This window comes from Misgurnus anguillicaudatus, chromosome 23 (genome assembly GCF_027580225.2).
Source record: "Misgurnus anguillicaudatus chromosome 23, ASM2758022v2, whole genome shotgun sequence".
Classification (NCBI taxonomy): Eukaryota; Metazoa; Chordata; class Actinopteri; order Cypriniformes; family Cobitidae; genus Misgurnus; species Misgurnus anguillicaudatus.
This window is the reverse complement of record NC_073359.2, coordinates 9,026,707-9,052,373: the sequence shown is the minus strand read 5'-3', so window position 1 is coordinate 9,052,373 and position 25,667 is coordinate 9,026,707. Positions and strand designations below refer to the sequence as shown.

Below are 25,667 nucleotides of genomic sequence, written 5' to 3'. Positions count from 1 at the left end.
ACTCTCACAGGAAAAATTTTTACATATGCTATTATGATTCTTAAAGATGAGTTTAAAATGAGGATACAATTATAAGACTTTAAGACTTGTGTATTTAAATGTCCTCTCTGTTTTAATTGGCTTACCTCTTTTAGCTTTGTTAATAGTGAAAGTATTTGTCGGAGCCGATGGTGTAGTGGGCAGCGCTCCAACATGTAGTGCTTTCTGCGACCCAAGTTCGATTCCCGGCTCGTGGTCATTTGCCAATCCCATACCCTCTCTTCTTCCTGTACTTTCCTGTCCTCTCCTCTATCACTGTTTAAATAAAGGCAAAAATTGCCAAAAAATATACCTTTAATAATAAAATAGTGAAAGTATTTAAAGAAAGACAATTTAGGTTGTCCTTAATAGTAAAAAAATTACTAAATTGTTTATAAATGCCTTAAATGCATATAACCTTGATATCTTTAATACTGACTGAGTAAGATTACGTCAAAGATTAAAAAATCAAACTGTAATAATTGTGTTATTATGTTGGATTCACACCAAACACGGTAGAGACGGGAAGAACATTTTGAGTTTACTCGCTTCATTCGAGACATTCACGCGAAAATTCATGTCATGGGAGGGGCTTCTGCGACTCCGCTCGCTTCCTGTAATCACATCAATAGTAGAGCAAGCTCCTGATTGGTTAACGTGGCGCGATTTTCCGCTAAAGTTCAGATTTTTCAACTGACGCATTTTCCGCGGCAGCACTCAATTCGCGCGTCTAAGCCGGATTTGCGTCTACCGCACCTCGCTAAACGCCTCGTTTGCGTCGCAAGACCTCCAGACGCACGTAAACTTGTCTTTACATTGACTTAACATTTAAATCACTAGCGCTTGACGCCTCTATCGCGGCTGGTGTGAACACAGCATTAGGATATTACAGGCGGTGTCACAAACTGTAAAGCCTTGTTTTTGTACGTGTACGCAAACATACGCGCATGGTCATGGTCAACGCACAGCCTTGCAAAGTATAGTTTATGTGACGTGCGTACGTGTACATAGACGTTTGATGCATGCGCATTGCATCTCCTGGACTATATACTATATTCTCCTGCGCTTGCGTGACCTACACAGACAATGTACGCAGGGTTTCAAAAATATGGTGGTGCGCAATAGTGGTCTTCTCGGGTCCAAAGAAATGTACCCGACCCGAAATGACCCGAATCACTTTTTATCCGAACTCGACGTGCATAAATCTTTTTTTTTTTAAAGAAAGACCCGACCCAAGAAAATTAGACCAGTAGCATTATTTTTAAACCCGACTGGACCCAAATGTAAACGGCACTGATGTGTGTGCAGTCAGCAGGCCCGCACGCACCAGTCAGACAGAAAGAAACCTGGTGGCTTCGCAACCAATTTGGCCCACTGTATTTATTTTACTTTGTTATCTGACGACGACATTAAGCTAACCGCTAAAATGTACATTTAAAATTGATTGAAAGCCGTGTGTCAACGAAATTAGCCTAGCGCCAGCCACACGATATCGCAAGCTCACTTGGCAAACCGAGGAGGGTTTAGTAAAGGACATCGATGCACACACGTGAAGCAGTGTCGTCTCGGGTCCATTCAGCAAAAACAGATTTATTTTAAATTACCCAATGGCACTATTATTATACCCGACTTGGGTCCGAAGCACACGTGAATCATTTAGATCCAAACCCGCTCGGGTCGGAGCTCAGTTTTCGGATCTTAAGTGGACTCGTGCGCGTACAGTATGCGCAAACTCTTCTGATGATGAAAATTGTGCCACGCGCACTGTACGCGGACCCTCGCGTACACGTAAAAAATAGACTATACTTAAGCCTTTAGTCTGGTATAAAGACAATATAGACAAAGTTTATGAGACGTCCTCACTGAAACAGTAAAACAAACTTGTTTGTGTGATCGCCCCACCCTGTCCTAAGATCACTGGACTCGCCATCTGATGTTAATGAGAGCAGTCAGTTCTCAGAGATGCATTGAACAAGTGTGTGTGTGTGTGTGTGTTGTCGGTGCGTTTTTATGTGTGTGTGACAGAATCAGTGCTGATAAAGGAATGTCAGGCTGTTACACAACTCTATAAACATCCTGAAACCATCAGCATGGCATGCAGTGCCCACAATGTCACACAGACAGCTCACATTATTTTGTGTCGTGCCTATGCAGCAATACAAATATCAGAATTGCTCATATGAATCCTTATCTTCCAGTTTCACAAAATCTCTGTTATTAAGTGTTTAGTGGTGATCTCTTTTCCTATGGGAGGGAGGATGGTCACAGTTAATCTAATCTGATATGCGACTAAGACAGCTAATTGTCTTTATAATCCTCTTTTCTCTTTTATTCATTCTAAAGTCTCCAACCAAGTGGTATATGAAGCTGGTTCCTGTAAGTGTGATCATGTATTATGACTCGTCCATTTGTATTATTGATTTAATAGTTTAAACATCTCTTTGTCGCCATTTTTTATTTCCATTCATGTGCTTCATTAAAACCACAAAAGAAACTATATGTAGTCATTTTCTGGTGACTTTTAGATACATTTTTATTAGCTTGAATGTGAAACGGATGCTATGATACCACTCGTGTTTTTATTTCATTAAAGGATAACACCACAGTTTTTCAATATTTTCTTATGTTCTTATCTCAACTTAGACAAATTAATACATACCTATCTTTTTTCAATGCGTGCACTTAATCTTTCCACAGCGCGTCGTAAAAGTGTTAGCATTTAGCCTAGCCCCATTCATTCCTTAGGATCCAAACAGGGATGAATTTAGAAGCCACCAAACACTTCCATGTTTTCCCTATTTAAAGACTGTTACATGAGTAAGTTTGGTGGCACAAAATAAAACGTGGCAATTTTTTAAGCGGATAAAAAATGAAAACTATATTGTATCCAGCACTTTGACTTTGGGCGCAAAAGTTTGAGAGATACGGGGAGTAGTCAGAAGTGATGATGTTACTGCGCGCCTAAGTGCTGCAAACTAAGTGCTCTTCTGCCATACAATATACTTCTCATTTTTTATCCGCTTAAAAAAATCAAGTTTTATTTTGTGCCACCATACTTACTTGTGTAACTAGTCAATTCTTTAAATAGGGAAAACATGGAAGTGTGTGGTGGCTTCTGGATGAATCCCTGTTTGGATTCTAAGGAATGAATGGGGCTAGGCTAAATGCTAACACATTCACAACGCGCTGTATAAAGATTAAGTGCATGCATTGAAAAAAGATAGGTATGTATTAATCCGTCTAGGTTGAGGTAGGAACATGGTAAAGTGTTGAAAAACGGTGGTGTTTTCCTTTAAAGGGCACCTATAATGCAAAAACTTTTACAAGGTGTTTACGAAAATGTATGTTGACAGTGTGTAAATTCCTTTTTTTAATCACCATTAAACCAAAGCACTCTCATTAGACATGATATTATTTTCATTCTCTTGTTAATGTGAGGTCACACTGATAAAGCCTCACCCATAATCTTGGATTACCATAGTTTCCACCCTCAGCGAGTTGTATGCTGTCCGATATATCTCAGTAGTGACATAGTATTGTCTCACACTTTATTCACATTAATCAGATCTATTTTAACTGAAAGCGCTCACTTTCTGTTTGTAAGGGAGTGAGGAGCTGTAGCTCATTTGCATTTAAAGGTACAGCGCGTTTTTGCTCCCACACAAATAGGGACATTTTGCACATGCTATAAAAATGCTTTGTGGAGTATTTTAAGCTGAAACTTCAAAGACACATTCTGGGCACACCTGAGACTGAGAAATTACATCTTGTAAAAATGTGCATAATTGGTGCCCTTTAAACAAAGTCATTTTCATTATTCCATTATTTATTACAGTACTTTCCATACAGTTCGGCTGTGTCTGAAACTTAAAAAAAGCTTTTATGCTTTATAGGGAGTATGCAGAGCTGCGATTTTGCATAACAAACAGTTTTACTAAAATGTTTTATGTTTTGGATTTCTGAAAGATCAATGCTTTGCATTTGCAAATCTCACTTGAAATGGTTTAAGATCATATGACATGACTATTACTCCCTGTAAAGTTTCGAATGCACCCCGAACACATGTTTGTAATCTTGTTGTTTTTTTCTCATGCTTACCGTTTACTTTAGTAAATGAGCTACAAAATATAATGTAAAATGCATGTGAGGATGTGTCAAATAACAGGCTTATGTTTGTTTGCCCAAGGCCCGTTACAGGAAGGAGCAGGTTCTGTCCAAAACCGTTCCCTGGATCCCCCCGGTGGACAACCTGCTGAAGGACAGCACAGATGGTTGTGCCCTGGCCGCCCTGCTGCACTTTTACTGTCCCTCCATCATCAGTCTGGAGGGTACGTACACCGGCCGAAAACCCTGCTTTGCATGCATGTGTGTGGATGAGAGAGAAATGAAAAAACAATGCTGAAATTCAGTCTAAAGGAGAAGTAAATGGATTCCTGTATCATAAAAGTACTGATACAATGTATACATGCACTTTGGATATATTGTGTTTGTAAACCCCTATCAGTTGGCCACTATTGTGCATTGTTTGAAACACTTCTATGTGACTTTAATCATCTCTTAATCTCATCGCAGTGATGAACGTCATGAATGATGGATGCTGTTAGATTTATCTCCATATGCTAATGTGTGATTTAGACTTCATGATTAATGGTCTTCTCTGTGATTGGTCGAGCACTTACAGAACCGTCCTAAAAGACCGAATAACCTGTGTTTGTGAGTAGTTTGCCTGATTAGTGAAGCACTTTGAATCATTTCTGATTTACAGACATTTGCTTGAAGGAGACCATGTCGCTGGCGGACAGTTTGTATAACCTCCAGCTCATTCAGGACTTTTGCAGGGAGAACTTCAACCGTTGCTGTCACTTCAGTCTGGAGGACATGCTCTACGCCCATTCATCCATCAAAGTAAGACATTTTACAAGACTTTTTAACAATGTTAAATCAATACATGGTCTCCCCAGAGTACATATGTGAAGTTTTAGCTCAAAGTATCACACAGATAATTTAATATAACATGTTAAATAGCCACTTTGTAGGTGTGAGCAATAATGTGCCGTTTTTGGGTGTGTCCTTTTAAATTAGTTGATTTCTGAAATTTATATGAAATTATGAAATTTAATAGACATTTTTGTTTGATAGAGCAATGTATATAAGGACCCCATTTCTTATTTGTTTTGACAGTTGGTATTGCTAATGCATAACACATGTACTGATAAAATGTATATCTTCCCATATGGCAAAAAATATATATTTTCAAATATAATTTAAAATATATTTTAAAAAAAATGTGCTAAAATATATTTTGAAATATGTTTACAGAAATGAAATATGTTTGAAGTAATAATTTAAATATATTTAAAAAAATAAATAGGCCTATATTTTAAAGCATTTATATTCACGTCGCATTGAAAGAAAAACTATGTATGTTACAAACCTGTAAACATAATCGTTTGAAAAGATTAAAATTAAATATATTTTCAACTGCAAAAATATACTTATAATTTTATATTTTATACATACTTAAACATGTTATACTTGTACTTTATACATGTTATACAAACTTTTATATTTTGGCCATGAAAAATATATTTTTTGCCCTATTGGTTGTAAACTTAGAAATGTATTTGTTGCGCCTCAAATACATTTTGAAATATATGAAGGTTAAAAATAAATATTATAAAAATAAAACAATATTTTAAACTGCAAAAATATACTTATAATTGTATATTTTATACATACTTAAACATGTTAAACTTGTACTTTATACATGTTATACAAACTTTTATATTTTGGCCATGAAAAATATATTTTTTACCCTATTGGTTGTAAAATTAGAAATGTATTTGTTGCGCCTGAAATACATTTTGAAATATATGAAGGTTAAAAATAAATATTATAAAAATAAAACAATATTTTCAACTGCAAAAATATACTTATAATTTTATATTTTATACATACTTAAACATGTTATACTTGTACTTTATATATGCTATACAAACTTTTATATTTTGGCCATGAAAAATATATTTTTTTGCCCTATTGGTTGTAAAATTAGAAATGTATTTGTTGCGCCTGAAATACATTTTGAAATATATGAAGGTTAAAAATAAATATTATAAAAATAAAACAATATTTTCAACTGCAAAAATATACTTATAATTTTATATTTTATACATACTTAAATATGTTATACTTGTACTTTATACATGTTATACAAACTTTTATATTTTGGCCATGAAAAATATATTTTTTGCCCTATTGGTTGTAAAATTATACATGTATTTGTTGCGCCTGAAATACATTTTGAAATATATGAAGGTTAAAAATAAATATTATAAAAATAAATAAATATTTTCAACTGCAAAAATATACTTATAATTTTATATTTTATACATACTTAAATATGTTATACTTGTACTTTATATATGCTATACAAACTTTTATATTTTGGCCAGGAAAAATATATTTTTTGCCCTATTGGTTGTAAAATTATAAATGTATTTGTTGCGCCTGAAATACATTTTGAAATATATGAAGGTTAAAAATAAATATTATAAAAATAAATAAATATTTTCAACTGCAAAAATATACTTATAATTTTATATTTCATACATACTTAAACATGTTATACTTGTACTTTATACATGTTATACAAACTTTTATATTTTGGCCATGAAAAATTTTTTTTTTGCCCTATTGGTTGTAAAATTAGAAATGTATTTGTTGCGCCTGAAATACATTTTGAAATATATGAAGGTTAAAAATAAATATTATAAAAATAAAAAATATTTTAAACTGCAAAAATATACTTATAATTTTTATATTTTATACATACTTAAACATGTTAAACTTGTACTTTATACATGTTATACAAACTTTTATATTTTGGCCAGGAAAAATATATTTTTTGCCCTATTGGTTGTAAAATTAGAAATGTATTTGTTGCGCCTGAAATACATTTTGAAATATATGAAGGTTAAAAATAAATATTATAAAAATAAATAAATATTTTCAACTGCAAAAATATACTTATAATTTTATATTTTATACATACTTAAATATGTTATACTTGTACTTTATATATGCTATACAAACTTTTATATTTTGGCCAGGAAAAATATATTTTTTGCCCTATTGGTTGTAAAATTATAAATGTATTTGTTGCGCCTGAAATACATTTTGAAATATATGAACGTTAAAAATAAATATTATAAAAATAAATAAATATTTTAAACTGCAAAAATATACTTATAATTTTATATTTTATACATACTTAAATATGATATACTTGTACTTTATACATGTTATAAAAACTTTTATATTTTGGCCAGGAAAAAATATATTTTTGCCCTATTGGTTGTAAAATTAGAAATGTATTTGTTGCGCCTGAAATACATTTATATGAAGGTTAAAACAATATTTTAAACTGCAAAAATATACTTATAATTTTTATATTTTATACATACTTAAACATTTTAAATTTAATAAATATATTTTCAAATTCAAAAATATATTAAATTAAGCTTTACTTTTTACAAAATGTATTTAGCATATATTTAAAACATATTTTTGGCCAAAGAAATTTACTTTATTTGCCGTATAGGTTATGCACTATAAGTAACTTTGGATAAAAGCATATGCCAACTGCGGTAAATGTAAAGTATTTATATACTGTATCAAGCTGAATCTACTATAGATGTAGGAAATGTAGTAGTGTGGTAAAATGTCAACAGCAGGTTACTAAATGAAATTATACTATTTAAAGCTGTTTTTCACACTGGTGACAGTGTCGCCTGTGGTTGTTGGCTTTATTCCCGTTAACCAAAATCATGAGGTTTCAAATGCTGGTGCTTCAACCAAACCTTTCCTAAAAACATTGACTGAAAGTGCAACATTATTACATAGGCAAAAAATACCCAATTTATGTATACAGTGGCAGGCTTCGAAGCTGAATCTCAGAACTGTGCGTGAAATTGAGAGCAGGTCACTGAGCCGTAACCTTGACCCAGTTTCCTTCAGCTCTTATCTAGTTCAGATTCAGTTTTTTAAACAGACACGTGTCTTATGGGTTCATATTTACCACAAAATAATACATGGTATGTTTGATAAAAAGCTTAATGTACCACGCATCAGCTCCAAACACAACTTTTCTTCTTACATCCTCGGATTTATTTTTGTCTCCTTAAAAACTTTGTCTTTTGGACCTGTTTTTTTAAAAAGAATTTTAAATGCATTTAATTGATATTTAACAATCTTAATATTTTTACAGTTAATTTTTTAACAGTTATTATTATAGAAACAAATGTTGTGTGATGACGATTGGGTATTATATGTATAATTTTCTTATATGGTGACATTGTGAGTCTTGGTGGTATAGGCTATTAAAATGTAGGGGTCTCTCTTTGTTGAAAGTCAATTAAAATGCTGATGTAATGTCTTGTGGGAGTGTCCTCGGGTAATTGCTGGTGTTGACCTGTTAAACTGCTGAAATGAGAATAGTGTACTGGAGGTATTATTTATTATGTCAGGTACACATTATGAATTCAAGGTCATGAATGCTGTAGTCTTGCCATAATGAGTAAGATACAGTATGGTCTAATAAAATGCATCATATAAATTGTATTTTATTGAATATTAATAAAACATGGCAAAATAAATTATAAAATAGTTTATTTTGATAAAAAAATATTTATTTTGATAATAAAAATAAATATTTATTTTGATAATTTATTTTGATAATAAAAACTTAAGTGCCACTGGTGGCTTTTTACCACACTGTGGATGCAAATAGACAATTTATGTCTGTAAATACTTGTTCAAGATAACCACTTAAAAAAGTTATACAATTTTCTGTTCATTTTACTTATAAATAAAATATAAAATCGTACTTTTATTAATAAAATGATTCACTTTAAATGCGCGGTGCATTTTTTTTAAAAAACAATTGGAAAAGGGAGTCGGGCCGACTACCAAAACACACTTGTAGCCAATCAGCAGTAAGGGGCGTGTCTACTAATCGACATCATATCTTGGGTTGCGTATGAGTAGGGCGGGTTTATTAAAAGAAGGTCCAGATTCTATTGGGGTAAGGGCGTGTTTTGTTTAGGTGATTTCAAATGTCAACATTGAATTTCAAAGATCATGCACCCCGCCTTTAAAGCAGTACATACAATAGATATTTCATTTTAGCAGTTTTTAGCAATAAATATTTATTAAAATTGAAATCATTTAAAAGTGCCATAGAATAAAAAACTATCTAGTTATAGATGAACATCGTGAGCCTCAAACGCATTTGTTTCCTCATTTTTATGTAAACCTTGTGCATGCAAAAGCCAATCTCAACATAACACTGACTGTGACAGTGTACGTCCCAAGCGTTATATGCTAATTAATGCTATATGCTAGCATTTATGCTGAAGTTCTACTATTGACTTTACAGATACGTTTTGCATGTCCATACTGAATAAAAAGCACAAACTTACCACTCAGAAACATCCATTAACAATCTCCAAACAATGAGTTGGTCCTCAAAATCTGTATTTTTTCTGATAGAGGCTCAAACATATAAGGTCTGTTTACTAATGTGAGCTACTGACATGAGCCTCAGAGCAGCGCAATCAGAGCAGAGCTCAATATTATTATTCATGACCTTTCCAAATAGGGAAATAATAGACTATTTCATTCAAAGGACAAATCCTAGGTTTGTAAATCGACATGTAAACGTTTCTGGATCATTTTTGCACTCAATAAATGTACATACTTTCTATGTAAATATTAAATAACAATTTAACATATTATTTCAATGCATTTTTGGCACCTTTAAGAAAACATGGAAAATTGCCATTCTATAATGGTTAGGGTGGGCTTTTAGCCTCAATAATAGGTACGCTTCATATTACTATTCATATTATGATGATATTATTCGTGTTTTTGTAGAGACATCTTGTGGGAGTTGAAGAATATTGCACAGACACATTTTTTATAACCACTTAAATTTTTCAAATGTAGACATATTTAAATGCTTCTCCTTTGCAAGTATTTAATAGAGATGTTTATTTTTTCCACAGAATAACTATCTTGTGTTTATGGCCGAGCTCTTCTGGTGGCTCGAGGTCGTAAAGCCGTCGTTCGTTCAGGCACAGGTGTTAGACACTGAAGGTAATCTACTATTACAGCTGTTTGTTTTCTTATTTTTGTTGACCTTTACATTTGTATATTACATTCATTGCACAAATTACATTTGATTTTTAGCACCAGCCCCCACACTTAAAAACCTGCCATCTGTACCCATCTCAAAAGTCACAATGAGGAGTTTCATAGAAAGACCTCCTAGTCCAGACAGACCAAGGTATTGAAAATCTCCCCCTACTTACTTATTTACTTTGAATGTTTGTAGCTGCTAAAATGGTCATTTTATATCTTATTGCTTTATATATTCTGCTTTATATACTTTCTAGCTCTTTATATATACTTGTAAATGACATTGACTTTTTATGTTTAAGTCTCCCCCTCCGACCTCAACCCCAGACTTCAGGCTCAGGTAAACAAATTTGAGATGACAACCAACTTTATAAGTGTTGAACTACATTTGGGGGCATATACTCTAACTCCTCTATATGTGCTATACAGGTCAGATTAAGAGATCAACCTCAATGTCATTTGTGGAGAGCTTCATGGGCACTTGGCCCAAAGAAAAGAAGTAAGTGAAAGTTTTTAAAAATATATGCATTCAATTAAAAACTATTTGCCGTTGGATCCTACCCCTGTCTTCGTTGTGCCTTCTTAGATCTGCTCCTCAAGGAGTGTCCTTTGAAATCCCATTGGATAGAGACAGCACTAGTGAAACGCCTACTTCAACTGGCCGAGGAATGACCCGATCTGCCAGCACAGAAGGTTTTAAGATGGCCCATGGGACCAGGGGCATCAAGAGAAACCTTTCTTTTCAACCTGTCAATGGAAAGAACATAGGCATAGAGGAGGAGGACGGCTGCCCTGACAGCCTGACCGGAAATCATAACGGTCGTCTAAATGGCTCAGGGCCACCCAGCATTGAAGAGGCTCTTGAGATTATCCACAACTCTGAGAAAAAGACACAAAGCCCCAAGGCCCATGCGTCCAATGAGGGTTTCTTTCTTCATCTTCACAACCAAGCTGAACTGAACCCCAAAGCAAAAGAAGGTAATCTGGACTCAGTTTCAGAGTCGTCCAAAGGGATTGACAGCACATCAACCACAGAAGTTGATACAGGCATTCACGTGCGAACGGAGGACATTCAAGAGACGCTAGATGAGGACTCATCCCTTAGGGATTGTACTGTAAGCATGGATCTTGACACAGATCAAGACTATGAGGCCAGAACCTGCTCAACAAGCCCATGTCCCAGTAACATCAGTGGAAAGTCCCCTGCTGGAAATACCCCAACACCTGGGGTTAAGATGACCAGTTTTGCAGAGCAAAAGTTACGTAAACTGAATCCAAATTTGGAGGCCAAAGGTGCCAGCTCCCAAGGCACAACACCAGACGGTTCAGACCTCAACATTCCTCACTCTGTCTCCTGGGCGCCTTCGCCCGAGGTTAGCCCTGCACGCCAGCCGTCCAAAGACCCTGCCCAGGCCATGGCTGCTGAAATGGTGCAGCTGCGTATGAGACTTGAGGAGAAACGTCGTGCCATCGAGGCCCAAAAGAAAAAAGTGGAGGCTGCCTTTACTCGACATCGTCAAAAGATGGGACGTAGTGCTTTCCTCACCGTGGTCAAGAGGAAAGGTGATCCCATGTCACCGTCTCCCAGCTCGGAGGACACCAAAACACCAACGGAGACACCCCAGCCCGTCAAGTCTCCGCAGAAGTCTCCGGGTGAGGACGGTACATCTGAAGCAGACCTCGTGGAGTACACACGCTCCATTGAGAAGCTCAACGCTTCGCTGAGCTTCCTACAAGCCGAGATGCAACGTCTGGCTCAACAACAGGAGCTTATCATGCAGATGCGGGAGCAACAGGCCTGGGTGGTGTCTGCACCTCAACCTTCACCACAAAAACAGGTGCGAGATCTCCGAGGGAGCGGCACACGCTCTTCAGGGTCACCGTCACCTGCAGATTCCCCTAGGGCTACACAACGCTCCCCTACAAACCTTAAGAGAAAGTCCGCTTCCTTCCACTCCAAGACCCCAAGGACACCCAGACCAAGTGAACTAAAAATCGCACCCTTCAACCGAGTCCTAACTGTTCCTCAGTCAGTTGACAGCATACCACGGCTCAGAAGGTTCTCCCCATCTCAGCCTGAATCGTGTTCCTTTTCATATTTGGGACGTAAGAAGAAACCACCATCAGGAGCTGAAACCACAGATGCTGAGCAAGACCTTGGCTTGGAGTCGCTGTCTATTGAGCATTTTTCTGGTGATATTACCTCACCAACCAAAGAAACCCAACAGGTAGAAGAAGTTGAACCAGAAGAGACGAAGGAGGAGAATGAACAAGTAGAAGAAAGTGAGAACAAGCCTGCAATGGAGTCGAATGTATCAGAAGTGTTATCACAGTTCGTAACTGAAACAGTCATTGTCACTCCCACCGAGAAGCCAATTGATATCACCCATCAGAGCAACAAGAATCTGATTGAGGTTCCTTTGTCCATCCTCAAGCCCATAGATGGACAAGCACTGGAAGAGGAAGGCGAGAAGGAAATATCAGGAGAAAATCAAGATGATGATCAGAAAATGAGCTGTGGATTCTTCTTCAAGGTAAACATCTTAATTACTATTGCTCATCCCTGGAATTTAAAACAAGGCTCAGGACAATGCTGTAATATGAACATAACCACAATCTTTAATACTTATAGCAACAGTAAAGTTGCTGAAAGAGGTTAGCTTGGGACAGAACTTGGTGGATATTTATAATGCAGCTGTTTGATCTAGGTCAGAAAACGGGAGCAAATAAATAATTTAGTTTTAAATGTCAGCGTTATGCCTCCTGAACAGTGTAGCAGCTTTATCTTTATATCTGGTTCACTTTAGACTTGTATAGCACCATCAAAAGCTCCAGTTAATAGGGCAACAATAAATATTAAAATCATTTTAATATCGCAAATGGTATATGGTGTGTTAAATACATAAAAAAGGTTTAGTCTAATGCTACGTTCAGACCAGACGCGGTATAGGCGTCAAGAGGGAGTGATTTCAATGTAAAGATGCGTTGACGTGCTCTGGAGGTCTCGCGGCACGAATGAGGCATGTAGCGCGGTGCGGTAGATGCGATTCCGCCTCATTCGCACGTCTAGTTTTTTTAAAGTTTAACATTTTTAACTGTGGCGGAAAAACGCGCCGCGTTAACCAATCAGTAGTGACGTGATTACAGAAAGCGAGCAGAGTAGCAGAAGCCCCTCCCATGATGCGAATTTCCGCGTGAATGTCTAGATAACTAGAATTAATGAGTAAGCGAGTAAACTCAAAATGTCCAAGCGGCAAACTAGACGCGACTTTAACGCCTCAAACGCGGCTGGTTTGAACCCACGGTAAATCTAGAAGTATAGTCCCGTTTTTGTGCATACGCAAGGGTCCGCTGTTTACTGTATGCACACTGGCGATTTTTGTAACTGGGCGGACTGTGTACTCGTAGGTCGTGCATGGGCATACAGGAAAATGTACACTGCGTACACGTACGAGTCAAATAAACTTTGCTTTGCAAGGCTATGCATTCGACCGTCTCAGCTGATAGACTGATGCGTGATTAAATAGTGATGCTTTCTTTCCCCTGAAAGAATGTGAAATGCATGTTGGTTATAACATTTTTAAGTTTACAATATATTTTTTATAATTTAAATAGATTTTACAAACTTAAAGCATTAGCATAGCGTCTATCAAATTATTTAGTAAGTTACCGCCGTCGTTCCCCGCCAGCCATTTTTTTTAAGTGGCCCGCCAGCATTTTTTGTGAAAATATGCCTTCTAGGAAAATGTAAACTTTTAGACAAACAAACAAACAAACAAACAAACAAAACAAGGGGAAAAAACTTTCATCCTATCTATATTTTTTTCTGCTAATAAACTAAAAAACTCTTTCAAAATACAAATTTATTAGCAAAAAGCTAAATTAATTGCATTTTTGTGAAGGATTTTTTTTTTAGATCAGATTCTGAACGATTATCAAAACATACACAGAGTTTAAAATTATTAAATAAGTTTTTGCTTCAGTTTTTTTATAAATAAGTAAGTGCACCATCTAGTGGATAATCGTGGTTTTTATAATATTATGATAATTGCAAAGTAACATAAAAATTTATCAGGAACAAGTTTTTTTATGCAAATGTTTTCTCTTAAATGACGAGATAACTCGTCAATGGCGGAGAAAGAGTTAATATCGTGCAGCCCTTTATTTCGTGCAGCCCTCAAATTAATTTGCCCTTGGATATTGATTTATTCAAATATTCACATAAAATTCTAATTCCAAGCTGCACTTTATGAAACAATTTAATAGTAATAACATTTATAATTATAATACGCTTTAGCATACACTGCAAAAAATGTCTTTCTTAATTTGTATTTTTGTCATATTTTCAGTAGAAATATCAAAGAATTCTTAAATCAAAATGTATTTTCTTGATGAGCAAAATGACTTAAAGGTGCAGTGTGTAAATTTTAGAATTGCAACCAATGGCTCAGTCCACTGCTCTTCCCTCGCTTTTGAAACGCATAGAGAAGCTACGGTAGCCACCACCAAAAACTTAGTAAAAAAGTTTATCCATTAAGGGCTTCTGTAGAAACATGGCGGCACAAAATGGCGACTTTCACGTAAGGGGACCCTCGGTGTATGTAGATAAAAACGTCTCATTCTAAGTTAATAAAAACATAAAGGTTTATTATAAAAATGTCTTTATACACTACTGATAATATAGTTTTGAATATTATTTAGCATTACTGTCAAGAGATTCTTTTAAAAATTACACACTGCACCTTTAAGAAAATAAGTCTTTAAACAAAAATATACAATTTAAGGGAATTTGTGCTTACAAGCAAAATTATCTGTCAATGGGATGAGAAAATTTTGCTTAAATTAAGGTGCAGTGTGTAATTTTTATAAGGATCTCTTGACAAAAATGCAAAATAATATACAAAACTATATTATCAGGGGTGTATAAAGACCTTTCATAATGAACCGTTATGTGTTTATTACCTTAGAATGAGACGTTTTATCTACATACACAGAGGGTCCCCTTACGTGGAAATCGCCGTTTTGTGTCGCCATTTTTCTACAGAAGCCTTTCACCGACAATTTTTTTAACTAAGTTGTCTCCGACGATGACATGTTTGTCCGGTGCTGGCTACCGCTATGTGTTTTAAAACCGAGGGGTGAGCAGTGGATCAAGCCGTTGGTTGCAATTTGCAACCTCACCACTAGATGCTGCTAAAATTTACACACTGCACCTTTAAATTAAGCGTTTAAAGAAAGTAAGTAAAGAAAACTTATTTTTAGATTTTTTTCTCACATCATTGGCAGATATTTTTGCTTATATTAAGTTTTAATTTACTTAAATTGTATAGTTTTTGTCTATAAACTAGACTTATTTTCTTAAATCATTTTGCTCATCAAGTAAAAGCAACCTAATTTAAGAATTTTTACTAAGTAAGAAAGTTATTTTTGCAGTGTACAATTGAAGAATGAATAGACATTAACAGATACGTGTGATGTCCATTTTTATGATGCCTTCATGTTACGTCAGGATGATAAAAAGGAAGAGGACAGCATGGCCATAAAGCGAGCGGCACTTTTGGAGAAACGGCTGAGAAGAGAACGAGAAACCCAGCAGAGGAAACAGCAGCTGGAGGCGGAGCTTGAACAAAAGAAAGAGGAGGCCAGGTAACACACAGTCCGGCTGTCAATCGCTGTGCATAAGCCCCTCCTCCTTGTCTTTCATTTTAACATCTCTCCTACCACAGGTTGAAAGCAGAGGAGGACCGCATGAAGAAGGAAGAAGATAAAGCCCGGCGAGAGTTTATCAAGCAAGAGTACCTGAGGAGAAAACAGCTGAAACTTATGGAAGACATGGACACGCTTGTTAAACAGAGGCCTGCGGGAGCCAAGCAGAGAAAAGCAAGGCCCAAATCCATCCACAGAGATGTGCTGGACTCACCCAGGACTCCTGTTAAGGGCACAGCAGGTACACGTTGGCAAAGCCCAAAACTGCATGCTTTGTGCTACTCTCAGCCTTTAACTTACCCAGTTCACTGCATCTCTCTTTATTTCCTTCTAACAAAGACTTTAACACTATGACACCTGAAAACTAATGAGATTCTGCTTAATCTCTTCCTGAGCAATGCTTTACAACATCTGTCTTTGATCTATACCATCACCTGCTAATAAATATCTATTCTAACCAATGAATTAAGCAAAAAATTATTTTCAAGAAAAAAAAATCTAAGTATTTTTGTCTTGTTTTCAGATAGGGCTGTCAGGTATAAATATAGGTTCGGTGCAGATATTTTCCGTTTCATCACCGAAATTTAAAGAAACGGCTTACCTGTTTTGTAGTTTAACTTTTGACAAGCTAACCACAATGTTTTAAATACATTTTAAAAACTTAGACCCGTCGAAAACATCCGTTTTTTAATGTTTTAGTTTGGTAAATATGAGACGAAGAGCACCTAGCACGTTCGGCTAAATTGCATGCGCAAGCATGGCCAGCATGCAATAGCGCAACATCGATACAACGAAAGCAATCCAAAATGTACAGACTTAAATTAGATCAGAATTTACCTTTATAATAAATACATTTTTTTAATAAAATAAGGTCAGAAGTAAAGTGAAAAACAAATATGTGCAAAATGCCTCAAGTGCACGAAAACAAAACACAAGTCAAATAGATAAATCAGATAACCCAGAGTGATTTATAAAGAAAATAAAATGAAGAAATTATTAAAAGAATGAAAGTATAGCCAGAATTACCAGCTTTTTCTTTTAAATGTAGAAACAAAGAGGCAATGGTTTATTAACATAGAAACCTCTTATGGATGTGTAGCCCCGTCACAGGGGTTGCTGTATTTATTAACGCATTTTAAAAATATTTATTGAAAGCTGATACTTCACATATTATTTGCAGAATTATAATAATATGCTGTATATTAATATATTGGGAGAAAGCTGTTATATGTGAAATCAGATTTGTGCACGGTGCACCCATATACGGCCAAAATGAAAGGATCCTCATTTCATAACACATCTGCGACGATTCGACTCTGAGATTGGTAGTCGAATCAGGCTTCTCCTATCGATGCATCGAATCTTCGACTATTTGGGGTCACCCCTAAAATTATCTAAAAATTCTTGAATTAAGATGATTTTTCTTGATGAGCAAAATGACCCAAGAAAATAAGTCTGGTTTTTGGACCAAAAATATCAAATTTAAGTAATTTTTGTGCATGAAACAAGCAAAAAAAATTCTGCCAATGGGGTAAGCAAAAATATATTGAACATATTTCTTAAACTCTAAATTCAAGATAAATTTGCTTACCCCAAAGATTTTTTGCTTATTTTATGGACAAAATCACTGTTTGATATTTTTGGTCTAAAAACTAGACTTATTTTCTTTGATCGTTTTGCTCATCAAGAAAAAGCATCTTAATTTAAGAATTTTTAGATATTTTTACTGAAAACAAGACAAAAATACTAAGATTTTTTTTTCATGAAAATAATTTTTTGCAATGTTGTAAAAAAGCAATATTTTGAATTATAGTACTGTACCCTTATGAAAATTAACTAACTATGGTTTTACTTCAGTTAAAACAAAACAAACATGGTTACCGTAATAAAACCATGGTTTTTCCAATAGTATTATCTACACCAAAAATATAATAAAAAAAAATACATACGGTGCACTTTTGTTAAGTTTGAAGTTGTTGGAGAAGTAGTTTGAGGTGTTTAACAACATATACGTAGTGAACCGTACTATTATGAGAGTAACACAAAGTTCAGTGGGTTTGCTGTTGTTTTGTAACTGTGAGTCTTGTGTCGTTTTTGTGTTTTGCGCCCAGGTTCACGCCCTCGTGTTTTTTCAGTGTCAAGCCTGTCTCTGGCATCCCTTAACCTCGGCGACAATGAAAGCGTCGGATCAGAGAGGAAAACGCCCAGGTAAGCAGCACTTACCAGCGTGAAAGTCAAGGGTTTAATTTACATTTTGTAAAATGTATACCTTGAATTCACCGAAAATGTAGTTTAATGTATTTGGGTCAATGACGTGACGTTAATTATTTTGTGTCCGGATGGTTTAATTAAATGTAAAAGGGTTAAAATTCCAAAATAAATTTGCAGATACTTGCATACATTCTCTTTTTTGATGATAAAGTCTAAAATTTCTGGTTTTATTTCATTTTGAAAGAATATTTGGGGGATAATTTCACAAATGTCAATGTGGTGTAACCTGTCTGCGTCAATTGGTGTTACTAGTATTTTTTTTAAATAAAAATATAAATATATTCATAAAAAATGTGAAATAAAATATAATCATCTAGTTTTGTATAAAATGATTTTTTTTACATACATTTTTAATCATTTGTCAAAGATTATTTAGTAAAACAGAGCTATTAAATATTACAAAAATGCATTAAAATGTACATTAATAAAATTATATTTTAAAATGATTTTTTTTTTATGATTACGCTTACATGCCATCAAGATGGATAAAATATTGAATATTTCTCATTCTTTGGCACAATTTGCGGTTACAGCATTTGACATTTTCAGGTCCATTCAGTCTTAGCTTTCATAAGAATTATTTTTTATTGCATAAAATCAACATAAATACACTATGAGCATTGAAATAAACCTGATGCATGCTTTTAAGACAAGTTTTTTTTTTTTAATTTACATTTTTCATCTTGCCAAACTGTTTTTGTTACTGACCCAAATACAAGCATCTGCAATATGTAAATGTCATAAGCAGTCCACAGAAATATGGAAATATACTTGCTTCCTGCATTAAAGGAACACGCTGACTTTTTGGGATTTTAGTTTATTCACTGTATCCCCAGAGTTAGATAAGTCCCTACATACCCTTTTCATCTCCGTGCATCCCGTAACTCTGTCTGACGTACCCACTGCTAGCCTAGCTTAGCACAAAGACTTGAAATAAATGGCTCCAGCTAGCATACTGCTCCGATACTGATGGTATTGGTGATGTTAAATGTATAGCAGGACTAAGGTTTACGATGTTATCCCAGTAGGCCTGATTCAGCAGATGGCTGCCTGTCTCCTACTCGCTCCGGTAGCCGTAACGGAGATAAAGACTGGGATAACGGCTCCACCACGTCCTCGCTGACGTCCAACACTGAATACACAGGTAAGAGAACTACACTATTTGAACTGATTGAATGCCTTTATTGTCATTGTTTGAGTCTGCAACTCCAAACCACCAGAGGGAGCACTTACCCAAATCTTGATCTTCAACTGCACTTTTCATTTATGTTGTTACATATGTTCGGAAACCGAAATATTAGGCTGAAAATAGCAAAAAAGTTATGCAGTTCGGATAAATAAGTGTTAAGGCCGATAAAATTTTAATGTTTTTGGTGACGTGATCAAATAGCAAAGACCTCTTGCAGCATAGAGGAAAGCATTTTAAAGCATTGTTATTTTTTGCTATTTTTAGTGCCAAACTACGGGGTCCCTAAGGGGACATGGAGCAAAAATTAAATAAAGTTTAGTTTCACATGAGCACGTGACACTATCGCGCGCGCACTAGAAACCATCGCGCGCGCACTTGAAACCATCGCGCGCGCACTTGAAACCATCGCGCGCGCACTTGAAACCATCGCGCGGGCACTTGCAACCATCACGCGCGCACTTGAAACCATCGCGTGCTCACTTGAAACCATCGCGCGCTCACTTGAAACCATCGCGCGCGCACATGAAACCATCGCGATCTCCCTTGAAACCATCGCGATCTCACTTGAAACCATCGCGCGCTCACTTGAAACCATCCTGCGCGCTCACTTGAAACCATCCTGCGCGCTCACTTGAAACCATCCTGCGCGCTCACTTGAAACCATCCTGCGCGCACTTGAAACCTCCGCGCGCGCACTAGAAACCATCGAGTGCGCACTAGAAACCATCGAGTGTGCACATGAAACCATCGAGTGCGCACATGAAACCATCAAGTGCGCACATGAAACCATCGCGTGCTCACTTGAAACCATCGCGTGCTCACTTGAAACCATCCTGCGCGCACTTGAAACCATCGAGTGCGCACTAGAAACCATCGAGTGCGCACTAGAAACCATCGAGTGCGCACTAGAAACCATCGAGTGCGCACTAGAAACCATCGAGTGCGCACTAGAAACCATCGAGTGCGCACTAGAAACCATCGAGTGCGCACATGAAACCATCGAGTGCGCACATGAAACCATCGAGTGCGCACTAGAAACCATCGCGTGCTCACTTGAAACCATCGCGTGCTCACTTGAAACCATCGCGTGCTCACTTGAAACCATCCTGCGCGCACTTGAAACCATCGAGTGCGCACTAGAAACCATCGAGTGCGCACTAGAAACCATCGAGTGCGCACTAGAAACCATCGAGTGCGCACTAGAAACCATCGAGTGCGCACATGAAACCATCGAGTGCGCACATGAAACCATCGCGTGCTCACTTGAAACCATCGCGTGCTCACTTGAAACCATCCTGCGCGCACTTGAAACCATCGAGTGCGCACTAGAAACCATCGAGTGCGCACTAGAAACCATCGAGTGCGCACTAGAAACCATCGAGTGCGCACTAGAAACCATCGAGTGCGCACATGAAACCATCGCGTGCGCACATGAAACCATCGCGTGCTCACTTGAAACCATCGCGTGCTCACTTGAAACCATCCTGCGCGCACTTGAAACCTCCGCGCGCGCACTAGAAACCATCGAGTGCGCACTAGAAACCATCGAGTGCGCACTAGAAACCATCGAGTGCGCACATGAAACCATCGAGTGCGCACATGAAACCATCGCGTGCTCACTTGAAACCATCGCGTGCTCACTTGAAACCATCGCGTGCGCACTTGAAACCATCGCGTGCGCACATGATACTACCGCGTTTAGTTTTCACGTGCACACGCGAAACTAAACTTTAAAAAAAAATTCTGCACATGAAGGTTTCGCTTGAGCACATGAAAGTTTCACTTGAGCACATGAAACTAAACTTTACATTTTTTTACTACAACGTCACCTTAGCGGCTCGTTACAAAACATTTGGTGCTCACCCTTTATTTTTTTTCTCTGCAGGTCCTAAATTATACAAGGTACCCAGTGCAAAGTCTAATAAACATATCATTCAGAATGCTCTGGCCCACTGCTGTTTGGCTGGCAAAGTCAATGAGGGACAGAAGAACAAGATTTTAGAGGTAACGCATATTTGAGTCATTTAAACTTGTAATGTAATACATATGTATGTTATACCATATGAATTTAGCTATTTGATTATGTCTGTTAAAGGAAATGGATAAATCAGAGGCCAACAATTTCCTGATCCTCTTCCGGGATTCCGGCTGCCAGTTCCGCTCCGTATACACGTACTGCCCGGACTCGGAGGAGATCAACAAGCTGACCGGCATCGGCCCTAAAACCATCTCACGCAAGATGATTGACGGCATCTACAAGTACAACTCGGACCGGAAGCAATTCAGCCAGATCCCAGCCAAGACCATGTCGGCGAGCGTGGATGCCATCACCATCCAAAGCCACTTGTGGCAGACCAAAAAACCAGGGACTCCCAAAAAAGTAGCGGCCGTTAAGTCGTAGTGTTTCTTGACGTCTGTTCGAACGCTTTCTAGATGCACTTCTTCGTACGTACTGGAAACTTTTTACAATCTTCCGTCCGAACTAGTTAGCCTCCGCTCAATAAGGACACGCACGTTTTATGCACAACTGGAATGTAAAACTCTGAAGGGTGGCAAATGAGTCGCATTCATGTGTCTGGCACCCGAGACATCGTTTTACGTATCACATTTAAATTCTATGTGCCAAAAAACAAAACAATGAAACATTGTCACGGACGTCCTGTTATTTTAAGTTGGTACACTAAAGCACTGAATGTTATTTCGTTTTTGTACAGAATTCTCGCACATTTGTGGCCTTATGTTGATTTTGTTTCCTGTTTTTTTTTGTGTTTGTATTTTTACGACTGTTGTTATATGATTGTACGGCTGCTTATCGAAAGGGTCTTGCGTTCATAGCTTGTGATTGTATTGGTTTCATATCTAACGTAAGGGAGCCTTCTTGGCGAGCTATGTCGTATTTAATATACACATAAATCAGTGTGGTAATGTGCCGTGAGTAATATTGTTTGCAGAAATGACCCACTTTTGATGGGTTTTCAACTTCTTGAACTCTATTGGCATTGATTCACAGCAGGATTGTGAATTTATTTAATTTCGTTCCAGTAGGTGTATTTGCTTTTATGTATATTTTTTTTTTGGTTGTTTTTTAACCGACCGATGGTAATGTTCTTAATTCAGCATTATGATCTTTTTAAATCGTATTTATCATCTATTTTGGGCCTTAAGGCCGGGGATTACAAAGCCAAACTTTTCTGTTGTATTCGTTTATGATTGTTGGTGCAAACATTAGGCTAATGAGTATTCGATTGTGCTGAACTGAATTGCGGAAACAGTATTTCCATTTTAGCTTCATGGATGACGATAAATAAATGTCTTATCATGTGACTTAGCAACATCACCAGCAGTGTTGGGGAAAGTTACTTTTAAAAGTAATGCATTACAATATTAAGTTACTCCCCAAAAAAGTAACTAATTGCGTTACTTAGTTACTTTTCATGGAAAGTAATGCTTATGTTACTTTTAAGTTAATTTTGCATTACTTTTTCTTACTTGGCTGAGGCTTGATCTCTTTTAGGCGTTGCAAGTGTTTTTATGATAGCTCTGGCCTGCCATATCCGTTTCTGACTCAAACTGTTCGCGCTCAGGCGCACATAGTGCGTAACTCAACATTAAAGGTGACATAGAATGGTTGAACGGAGTATTTATCCTTGTTCTGTGATGTGACATGTAGACAAAAAATTTTTTGTTTGGGTTTGTAATGCCTTAGAAGCTTCCTAAAAACCTCTCTCAGATAGCTCTATTAGGGTGGGGGATTTCAAACAAGTGGTTTTGCACCTATTTGGCTCCCCCTACTGGCTTAACTTGCACTCTCATTACTGATTGGCTGACTTTGCTGCCACTCAAAAAATGTAGCCAATTATTTTAAAGTGGATGGGCAGTTAGATGCCTGTGATGTCATAAGCATCAGTTTTTCAGATTGGGCTGTTTTCTGGCTGACATTTCTAAAAGAGGAATTTCTATGAGACTGAGATGTTTAGCATGTTTAGCACTTGTTGTATGTTTGTGAATGCGGGTAGACTACCATTATTCAACAAAGACAAGGTAAAAATGGTTTTTCATTCTCTGTCCCCTTTAATATGTTCAGTTTAATTCAGTACATTATTTAATTTTAAATTTGATTTAATTAAACTGAAAAGTTACGGAGCCCCTAATAGGACATGGAGCAAAAATTAAATAAAGTTTAGTTTCGCGTGCGCACGTGATAGTTTCACGTGTGCACGCGGCGAAACTAAACTTTATTTAATTAAACTAAGGTTTCGCATGAGGAAAAACTTTAGATTTAAAGAGAAATTTAATTTTTTTTACTTCAATGTCACCTTAGGGCAGTGCTTCTCAATTATTTTCTGTCATGCCCCCCCCCCTAAGAAGAAGTAAACATTTCGCGCCCCCCCTAACTCTCCGCCGCGACTTTAAATAGTATAATTTGTCTATAAAATTACACATCTGCAAAACATTGTATCCTTATTAATATTGAGAAAACACAAAAAGAAAACAAAAAAAAGAAATATCGATCAACTTACAATAACTTTATTAACATTGTTTTTTAGTCTGTAACAGAAAAGACATAAAATGCATCAATTTGCTTGAAATAAAAAATCAATCCTTATTTAAAGTATAATATTTTTTGACCATTTGATACTGAAAAATGAAATATAATCAATAAATAACACAAGCGGTTTACAGCGGGATTGGGGTGTAATGTCTTTAAAAATCACTTCCTGAAAAAGTATTTTCCCTGGGGTCTTGCGCGCCCCCCCTGGTGTCGATTCGAGCCCCCCCTGGGGGTCCCGCCGCACTATTTGAGAAGCACTGCCTTAGGGGCTCAGTAAAAAGTAACTTGCATTACTTGCATTAAAAAAGTACCTTAAATATCAAAGTGTACATTTATAAAGTAATGCGTTACTTTAGTCGTTACTTCATAAAAGTAATATTATTATGTAATGCGCGTTACTTGTAATGCGTTACCCCAACACTGATCACCAGTGTCAAAGACAACACGTAAAACTTTGTAATACTGTGGTCAAAGAACTACTTCAACAATGATCCTGATCTTTTTCAATCACAGCTAATAATTATGATTATTACATATGGTATCGTATCATAAAATTCAGAGGTTGGAAAACGAAAAAAAAATCACATTATCTACTTTATTTGCTAGCAGTATTTTTACTGCTTACACATTCCATCACTTTTCGTCGAGATGAAGCGTTACGTAAAAGAGCCTGAACATGCCAACTTTTTAAGTCTTGTTTACTATTATAAAGTCAAAATCATTTTCAAAAATATTTGCTGTGTATTCTCGATATGACTGGTTTGAAGTATGTTACACTATTATCCTCGAAAACACAAAAGTGTTAAGAAGCAGTTTGCCAAAATATATTTTAGATGATTGTTGGAGCCATTTCAATAATGTGTGCAAAATGTTGCAACTGAGGGCTAAAAAACTTTGAATGGTAAATTTTACATTTTGACTTGGTTATGTCGCGTTTTGCTGGAGTTTATGTGACGTTATCAATCATAATATTTGACCTTGCCTGTGAAAATCATCTTACATAATGTAAAGAACATCCTGTGAAAATATAATCTTGATATCTTTAATATTGACTGAGTGAGGTCATGTCAATAATTCGATTATGAGACTTTAGCCTGGATTTCACAGACAGGGTCACATATGTTAACATTCCCCCTTAATTGTTTTAGGGCAGAATGTGGCTATACGGGTAGAGGCGTTTGATGCCTTCCTTTCCTGCTTATTAAAAGCCATTTTCCCAGTAGTTTTCCACTGCAGTATTGAAATGCTGTTTATTGGTGCTTGCCGTTCAAACACTTAACACACCTGTTTTCCAATAAATCAAATTTGTTGATTAGCTGAAGGGATGTATGAGTGTTTTGAAATGGACAAATGTGCACAGCTCCGCAGTACTCAGTAGACTCATAAGTTTTAGCCTATTAAAAAAGTACAACTGTTAACATACTATCTTGGTTGAGTTATTTGGCCATTTCAGGTTATTTAAATAAGCATGGTAGACCATTGTACAGTGTGTGAACTCTGATCTCTTCAGCACGTCTCTCTCTCTCTCTTTCATTTCAGGTTCTGTGCTGTCATAATGCTAAAATAACATGTCAAATTTTAATTGCATTCAATAAAGTTTTGCATGGCCTCTTTTTTTGTCTTTTGAGTTTTATTGTACACTGCATTGTCAGACTCAGATCATTGACTGTAATTGATGTCTCTTCAAATAAAACTTAACAGCAAATGTATTATCATTAAAGGAAAACACCA

The 25,667-nt window shown here is 36.5% G+C and overlaps 1 protein-coding gene across 6 annotated transcripts in view; it reads left to right on the top strand.

The window, feature by feature from the left end:
• The window catches only part of camsap2a (calmodulin regulated spectrin-associated protein family, member 2a), a 64,063-nt gene extending 41,342 nt beyond the window's left edge, over positions 1–22,721 (top strand). The window contains exons 5-18 of one of the 6 annotated variants that reach the window (XM_055217797.2): positions 2,362–2,394; positions 4,205–4,346; positions 4,784–4,923; positions 10,086–10,176; positions 10,270–10,366; positions 10,521–10,558; positions 10,648–10,717; positions 10,805–12,752; positions 15,728–15,864; positions 15,945–16,165; positions 18,036–18,132; positions 19,224–19,339; positions 21,270–21,388; positions 21,480–22,721. In XM_055217797.2, coding sequence (XP_055073772.2) covers positions 2,362–2,394; positions 4,205–4,346; positions 4,784–4,923; positions 10,086–10,176; positions 10,270–10,366; positions 10,521–10,558; positions 10,648–10,717; positions 10,805–12,752; positions 15,728–15,864; positions 15,945–16,165; positions 18,036–18,132; positions 19,224–19,339; positions 21,270–21,388; positions 21,480–21,785 — 3,555 coding nt within the window. In that variant the 3' untranslated portion in view covers positions 21,786–22,721. Of the gene's footprint in view, positions 1–2,361; positions 2,395–4,204; positions 4,347–4,783; positions 4,924–10,085; positions 10,177–10,269; positions 10,367–10,520; positions 10,559–10,647; positions 10,718–10,804; positions 12,753–15,727; positions 15,865–15,944; positions 16,166–18,035; positions 18,133–19,220; positions 19,340–21,269; positions 21,389–21,479 lie in introns of all 6 variants that reach the window. The other 5 variants (XM_055217796.2, XM_055217799.2, XM_055217798.2 and 2 more) reach the window with 5 other exon arrangements.
• The last annotated feature ends 2,946 nt before the right edge of the window (positions 22,722–25,667 follow it).